Consider the following 8,642-nt stretch of genomic DNA (forward strand, 5'->3'; position numbering starts at 1 on the left):
AGCTCCCTTGCCAGCTCCCATTGCTTCCTTTTTGTTTCTTATCTTCAGAGGTCTTTGCTGGTCATTGATAACTGTACTGGTAACAGTATCCTCAAACCGGACACTCTGCACCTAAAATTCTTAATTTCAATTGTGAAACTGTGAATGTTTAAAGGATGCAGAACTGGGTCATTAGAAAGAAATGAGGGAGGGAGCTAAAAGTAAACTATGCTATTCCATCAGGACTCTCTACAAGCTGTATTCACTCCTTTGTTCAAAAGCTCAGTTTCTGAGGTCAGGTAGAGGAGCACAGCCAAGCTCTGTGATGCGGGGTAGCAGGTCCATACAACCACTGTCTGAAAGTGATCTGGGCAAAAGAGATCAGTGCAGTCAATCTTTTGATGTTCTAGAGTGAAAGAGAATTAAGATTTGTTCACATAGAGGGAAAATAATGGGGATTTTTTTTTTAAATTAGTCTGTGTGACTAGAAGGTAAATCAGGCACAGAAATTAAAGGTGGTGTACAGAATTCAATAGTATCATCTGCATATAGAAAGTGGAATTCAATCACATGGCAGAAATTTTTGAAAAGTAGGTTGTCGTGCCTTTCCTGCTGCATATATGTTCAGCTTGTTCTGCAGTAATTGATGTGATTGTTGTAGTGATAATAGTTGTGATATAGTATTGTGAATGTAAAAATAAATATATGTGTATTTAGCTTTGTGTGACTAGATATTTAAATTTAAGATGCCAAGCACTTAAAAGCAAGTTAAACTGTAATACCAGTGAATATTTTCTACCTGCCCCTCTAACAGATAGTGATGCTTGTTATATTCCTCTGACTTGCCCATTTGGACAAGAAAATTTGAAATTTTGCAAAACGTTTACAGTAAAATGAAAGACAACTGGCTGTGTGACTCATCTATATTCCATGGCCAACTTTGATGAGCCATTTGATCATTTGTAATTATTTTATAATAAAGCTAAGAGGTCAGCAAGTGGATTTCTGGGTTTGCTGTATCGATGTATTTGTATAAAACTTATTTTGTTCTTTAAATTTTAAATTTTATTTATGTGTAGAAAGTATATATTGTTTTTTAAGTAGTTTGGCCTTCCATAAATGTGCATGCTCTCGCTTATCGCTCTATTAAGCATTAAATTCAGTCCTGTTTAACCTACTCAACATTTTGCTGGAGGCACACAACATTCTAGTATGACACTTGTGCAGAGAGGCACAGACTGTTCTTGATGCCAGCTGACGTTAAAGCATTAGCTGGTATCAGCTCTGCTTCATGAGCATGCTATGTTTTGCCTTTTTCAGTAATGCTCATTTGAACACAGGTTTTCCCATATGCAGCTTAAGTAATGCTCTAATCAAAGAAATGAAAGAGACATTTGAAAAATTGTCATCTTGAGTTCACCTCGCCTCAGAAGTCCTTTCGACTGAGAGTAAAATAGAGTAAAAACCATGTTCAATCAGTGTCACTACTCCATTTTACATATCCTTAAATAGTAAATCATGAACCAAGTTTTTCTTTCTCTGCAGACATCAAATAGTATTGGTTTTGGAAAGGAAACAGAACGATCCATGACTATGAGTAAATCAGTAATACCCAATATTCCCTCATCGCATGAGAGTTTGATCAAGTGGGCTTATGAGCATAACTATAGTCCAGTTACTTCCTACACAAAAGCCCCTGTCGCTAACAGATTTCATCTGCAACTTGAAGATACAGGTAAGCTTGAAGGTGGACTTTCAGCATATAGAAAATATATATCTTGTACTTCCAGGAATATGATGATTTGAAAGGTGCTTTCTCAGTTTTGAAGCATTGTTGTTGGGGGTTGCAGTACTTTCACTGCTCATCATCTAGGATGCTGGTAATACCTGTGAATGCTGGTTAAAAGATATAATCTATGTCATTTTGATTAGAAAAGTCCAGGCAAATTGTGTTATTTCTGGAAATGGTGGTGGAATTAAATGGATATAGTTTATCCGACTCACAAGCTGTTACAACTGACCATGCTCAGTGTTCACTGGAATGGACTTCAGCAACTGGATATCCTGTTAGATAATAAATCCAGCTTTGATTTTATTTTTTTTTTCAAAAACTTATGAGCATAGTGTTTCCTTTAGATAATTAAATAAACTTAAATTATTTACAGACAAAACTAGCTTACCAAAAAATCTGAGTGAACAGAATAAATAGAACCATTAAAAAAAATAATCAGTTATTTGGCTGAAGTCATTGCTGAAGTAAAGATAGCTGGGTCCATTGAAGCTAGTGGAGTTGCATATGTTTTTTCACTTGTTCTGAATTTCAACCACTGTTGTTTAGCTGTTTTGGTAAAGCTTGTGTTCATATTAATTTTATCAATTGCACTCTCATGGCTTACAGATAATTATCTGCTTGGCACAGATGTCCAGACGTTGAGATTTCCATCCTGAGCAGTCACGTGTATAATCCAGGAGATAGATAGTGTTCTCATTTACTCAGTATAAAGTTAATTTCACTTTAGTTATGTAAGTAATTCCACAACAGTGGAGTAACTGAGTTTGTATTGGACAGGTGATGGAAGAATTTCACCCAGTGGTTTGTACTTGGGCTATTTCAGCAGCATTAAAATAGCGTATTTGCTGAATGTGATGTTTCTTTTATATCTGTGGTTGCTTCTTGCATATAATAGGCCCACTCCTCAAAGTTTATTTTCAGCTCTTAGTGAGGCAAACTCCTAGCAGGGACTAAATATACCCAGATCAGCTGCCTCAGTAACAACTAAACCCTTAGTGGAGGAACTGTGGCTAGTTACCTGAAAAATACAAACATGCTGCTTTGGATGTCCTTCAAGAGTTTCCTTTCTGGATAATATTTTTTTTGTATGGAAATTTAGTTCTAGATACCATATCTAATAACCTAATGTTCTTTTTTTTTCCTTCTTTTTTTTTTAGAAGAGATGAATGATGAAGAAGACCATTCCCTTCCTCCAGAGCTGACAGAATTGCTGGGTGCTAACCCACTGCCTGCCCCGAAGAATCCTGCATTAAGTGATGGCCTGACTTTTCCTTTTCACATTAACAGAGGAAGACATGACACAGTGGGAGAAGGAATCTTCCCATCCAGGGATTCAGTGGACACATTAATAAATCATGACTTTGAGCATTCTCTCTCAAAACATAAAGAACCCGAAGAGGTACAGGGCAGTGCTGGTGTGGCCCTGTCAACAAAGTGTGATGACAAAGTCATGACAGTAGCTGTAGAAAAAGACTCTCTGCAGGTTGGTGTGATCTCTTATTCTCAAATTTGAGCAGGCTTTCTTTGGGCAGAACATTTTATTTGTATTTTGATCAAAAAAATAAACATTCTAAGTTCTACAGCCATCACCACCCAAGCCCCCAAAAATAGTTTGGTGGGGAAACTATACTGTAGATATTCTTTGCCATAACTCAGGGTCATGTTTCCTCTTCCCAACAATCCAGTAGCTTGTAAAGGGATTTCTGATTAAAGCTTTGCAACGTTGGTTCTGTCAAAAAATTACTGTACTCAACCATCAGTCTGAGTTTTTAATCTCCAAAGTACAAAGAAGCTGCTTTTGATAGCTGTGCAATACCTGAATAGATCTGTCTTTGCCATCTGACAGGTTGCTTGTGTCCATTTGCATTGTGGAAAGGAGCCTGATACAGACAGCATTTTTAGTTCATTTCAGACCAAACAGAGACAGCATTATTAATCAGCAGATTAATAATGAACCTGTTGTTTTCTTTGTTCCATGTTACATTTATTCCTTGTCTCTCGTGTATAACAGCGTTTTGAGAGTGACCTTCCCTGGATGTCAGTACAATGAACTTTGCTTCCTCCTATTAGCAGTCATGAACAGTATTCTGAGCTGCACTTTAAGCAAGAGTCTAACACAATTGTGTTTCAGCCACTTACAAAGCGACTTTGTTTCAGGCTAGCGGCTACACAAGGACAGAACTCTCGCTGCTGGATCGCTCTTGCAAAGCCAGGATGAATGGTACCCATTTCATTTTGGAGTCTTTGCTGAACAAATGCGGGACTCGGACAGCATATATCTTCAACGAGATTGTTTATTTTAATTCTGTGAGTATTTTACAAAGAGGAGCCGCCTTCTGCACTGCACATCATGTTACAAGGAAGCCCTTGTAGTTAGCTTTAGTCTTACTAAAAAGGTGGCATCCTGATCTTTCCTGTCTAGCTCAAACCTAGTTGCAGCTACAGTTCCTGTATTCAAGGAGGTATGAAGGCTGTGCATTCAGTGTGGTCCTGTGGTCAGACAGTATCCCAAAGGAAAAAGGAGGAGTTGGAGTTAAATACTTTTACAATTGTAAAAGTGCGTGGCTGCACTTTAGGTCAGTTCTGTACCAGTCTCATAGAAGTTGCACCAGCTTTCCCTATGCAGCTTTGATGTACCCATACACAAGCAGTACTATATAGCTTCAAAGAGGAATAGGGATGAAGTTTTGTGATTGCACAAAGCAATACCATTTCATTCATATGCTGGATTGTTTTAAGTGAATTTTTTTTCTTCCAAAACTGTGTAGGAAAAAGACTTTCAAAATGTGAGGAAAAGACATTATCTGTGCATGCTTCTCTTATAATTTGGGTTCATATTTCCTGTCAGTTGATGTATGTGATGAAGGGACTCCTGAGTACGTGTGTATGAGTGATGATGCTAAGGAGCCCAGTTAGGTTCTAAGCAGCTGCTTGCAGACTGGCTCAGTTTATGAGTTTGAGTGCAGTGCAGGTAATCTGGGTTGGAAAGTAATGACACGTTTCTCTTGCTAAGCTTTCCAGTACGTAGAAGTAACCTTGGCAAATGATGGAAAGCCTGTGGTCCAACCCAAATACAGCTAAGGCAATCTGATCTGACCTTGCCTGGTTAAAACCGTTCTATACTGGCAAGTTTGTAGAACCTAACTTCAGAACCAGTCCCAAACCAAGACTGTGGATAGAAATATCTCCAAACTATTGAACAGCATGTGTCTGGAGCTAAATACTGTCATTGTCCCTATATTCTATTATCACCCAAACTAAAATGGATATTTGCCTCCTCTCCTTTCTGCATCTTATCTTTTAATAGTCTTGGCTACTTACTTAAACTCCAAGTCACGTGTGGTATCTTTCAGAATTTGGGAGGATTTCTCCTAAAAAATAAACATGCTATGGAGTCTCAAAGAGTGTATATGTCCCTTCTTAGCAGTTGTTCTATGTCCAAGAAAACAAAGATGAAGTCCTGGAAGGGAGGGGACTAGCTGAGGAGCTGCAGCGCTGCAGGGTATACAGAAGCAGAGTGCAGAACATTGGAAAACAAAAATGGGAATTTTCAGGTGAAGGAATGGAGATGTATGCAAAGGAGGAAAAAAAGGGGTGAGGGGGATTCAGAAGAAATTCAGAAAAGGAGGGAAAAATGAAGAAAGGGACATCATGGTTTTGTGTGGATATCTCTGACAAAAATATGCAAATGACAGAAGAGAAAATCCTTTAATGACCCTTACATTTTCAGTGATTTTCCATAAGTGCATTAAGGAAAACTGTAAGCTGCAAAAAAATCACTTTAGAAAGCTTTTTTTTTTTTTTTTTTCAGTGTTCATTACAGAAATACCAGGAATAGAATGGAAGTGCTAGGCTGCTCATTCAGACACCAGCACCCAGACTAGTGTCTTTGCTGGCTCTGAATTCTGGAAAAAAAACCAAGTGGTGTTCTCTATATATCACCTACATGTCTTACATGTTCAGCACAAGGCTGTTTAAGATGTGCTTTTACCATCTGCTTAGCCAGTGCACTTCTTTTTGCCTTTGCATTGTTCTGAAGAGAGAAGAAAATAATAACCATGAAGAGAGAGTGCTCAGTTATCACCTAATTTTATGCATTTGGAATACCTTTTGTGCAGATCGTCATTCAGATGTCATCACCAGCTGAAAGCAGCGGCTTTGATGATGATGACATGGAATCAGGTGATAATGGATTTCCAGGGGATGCTGATGAGGGAGATGTTGCTTTCTCAAGCTGGCCTGAAATAGCGGTATGTTACACTTGGGTTTGCACCTGATAATAGAAACGTGCCAGCTGTAATAGGCACTTCACATAAATTACAGTAATTGTATAGCAATTAATTTGTCTTTTAACACATTTCTTCTATTTCTTCTGGCCCTGTTGAAGATTTGCACTAAGCAGACAGAAGGTGGGTGGGCCTGTACTGTACATTCCAGATTTGTCCTTATCCAGCTACCACTCCTGACTCAGGATGTTATTGTATTGTTTTTTTCGTTTCAGTTTAATTGCACGCTGCACCAGCCAGAGGATGACAGAGGTGTGTTCTGGCCTCCTGAACCTCACATCACCAATGTGACCTTCAACATGGAGCTGTACAAAACGGATCTGTTCCTTGCTCCCTCCCAAGGACTCTTCTCTGTTGCTGAGAATGGGCCAATATATGTAGAGGTAACAAACTGAAAAAGGCTTTCAAACTAACAGAAACACTTTGTGAGGCCATGCAACTGAGCCAAATCTGTTCTTGTCAGTTGAAAGGTCTTGTTGTGCAGTTGCTTTAGGCAGACAGGTAGGTACTTTGGTGGCTGCAGAGAACAGAAACTGTGGGATAAGAAGCAGGACAATGTTTTGGGTAAAAACCAAAGGATTCCTGCAAAATAAATGGAATTTGACTACCATATAAATTGGTTATTCTTGACAAATCTACTTTTCTGTGCAGAACTTAAAGGTGTTCTCTGAGCTTTTGCTCTGAACTGGCACTTCCTGATGAAGACTTCAGGGTTCACTTCATTGGGTAATATGGCTGAACGTCGTTTGAAAGACGTAGATATGCATGAAATGGTTACAAGTGTCTGTCTTCCATATGCTAGTGTTCTCAGGTTACAAAGTTAATATCTGTCTCCAGTCCACTTACAAACACCAGTTACAATCCTTTTGAATGCTATCACACAAGAGATCTAACAGCTTTAGATAAATTAAGACCAGCAAAGTCAACAGCCAGGTACCCTTGACTTCAGGTATGTTTTCGACCTGGTAATACTTCCATGTGTTGCTAAGTTGCTTATGAAATCTGGGGAATTTCAAACCAATACAGGTAGTATTTCTAAAGATAGTAATGCGAACAGAATTTTGCATTTTTCAAATAATGGTAGGCATTAATAAATACAACATTGTCAGTGACGTAGTGTCACCAGTTTATAGATGAGTAAATCACAAGTGGTGAGCTATGGGCTTGGGCTTGTAAGACCAGGCAAATGAGAATATTGGCTGAAGCAGCGCTGTGCCATGTGCCTCTTTGTGAGCCCATGTTGCACATGATAAGTATAGTGACCCATTTGACATTGATGTGGTTTTCTTCATTGTTTCAGTGTATTGTGTATCTTCCTCATTCTCTACCTAGTGAAAAGTACTTAAGACAGTTGAAGCAAAAAGAAAGTATGTCACGCTCTGTTACGAATGTGTTTATAAAAGACACATGATGTTTTTCATTTGGATAGAACTGGCTGCTTCCCTCAGTGATCTGGGATGAATCCCCTTGGCTCTGAGCCCTCTGGATTTGTCTGGTTCTGGAGCTGTTTATTCAGACAGATGTTCTGATTTCTTCATCACCTGTCCTGGCAGAAGCCTTTTTTTTCCTATTTCCCCTTCTTGCATAGTGGAAAAATCTATATCAGTTTTGAACTTCTGTGACTCCATTTTTAGCTGACATAGATTTTTTTTTTTTTGATTTTGTTTCTGTTTTGCTTTTGTTATTAACAAATATATTTGGGGTTTATGGTCAATAAATTGCTTAGGTCATAATCTGTAAGAACTCTTTATCTCCCTTTTCCTTCCCTGCTAAAAATGGGTTTTTTTATTTGAAGCTTTTGGCTTTTTTTTCTTTGTTCTCTACTGTAATTTTCTTATCTTATTTTGGTCTCACCTTCTTCCTGTAGTTCTCTTCTTTCCCTGAGATATCATTTATCCTTTTATTTACCTGATGGTGCTTCATGATACTGCAGTATGCCTGTCCTTCTTACTATAATCTCATTTTTAACTAGTTTACACCATCAGCTTGTTTGCCCGTCAGTATCTGTGGCTTGACTTTCATTCATCAGTCTTTATTTCTGTTCTTTTTAGAAGATGGTCTTTCTTGCTTAGATGCTTCAGCACATCCCTTCATCTCTAATTCAATTGCTGCTCATGTAAGGGAGAAAAAATGAGAAATGCCTTTATGCACTGCACAACTCATAGCATCCAAAAATTTCTGTTTAGACCACAGGTAAATTTGGCAGGTTCTTCCTTAAATAGATAGCAGCATATATGGATTAAGTACACATTTAAGGCACATTTCTTCTAAGAAGGAAATTATTTCTTGTGGAACTGTTTTCATCAAGCAGTGTTAATAGTTAGGCACAACACTTCTGTTGTTTATTAAGAGCAACATGCTTCATTTGTTACAAATTCCATTTAATTTTTTTTCCTAATTATTCTGTAGCATTTGTTGTGTTCATTCCAGTCCAGCTGAGCAACATTAGTGCCCTGGAAGTTTGCAGTATTAATTATTTTTCATAAAAGAATATGAATTTCAGACTTACCATAAACTAAAAGGATCATTTCACAAGAAATTATGGCTTTTTAGGAGGCTCCCCCACCCCCCCAGTCCAGGAATGC

At 38.2% G+C, this 8,642-nt stretch overlaps 1 protein-coding gene across 1 annotated transcript in view; it reads left to right on the forward strand.

The window, feature by feature from the left end:
• Positions 1-1,524: 1,524 nt before the first annotated feature.
• The window catches only part of TGFBR3 (transforming growth factor, beta receptor III), a gene marked incomplete at its 5' end in the record, with an annotated part of 21,729 nt that continues 14,611 nt past the window's right edge, over positions 1,525-8,642 (forward strand). The window contains 5 exons of the mRNA XM_010079702.1: positions 1,525-1,714; positions 2,929-3,254; positions 3,929-4,078; positions 5,890-6,021; positions 6,273-6,440. Of these exons, the coding sequence (XP_010078004.1) occupies positions 1,525-1,714; positions 2,929-3,254; positions 3,929-4,078; positions 5,890-6,021; positions 6,273-6,440 (966 nt within the window). The remainder of the gene's footprint in view (positions 1,715-2,928; positions 3,255-3,928; positions 4,079-5,889; positions 6,022-6,272; positions 6,441-8,642) is intronic.

Source organism: Pterocles gutturalis, unplaced genomic scaffold, assembly GCF_000699245.1.
Source record: "Pterocles gutturalis isolate BGI_N339 unplaced genomic scaffold, ASM69924v1 scaffold18574, whole genome shotgun sequence".
Classification (NCBI taxonomy): Eukaryota; Metazoa; Chordata; class Aves; order Pterocliformes; family Pteroclidae; genus Pterocles; species Pterocles gutturalis.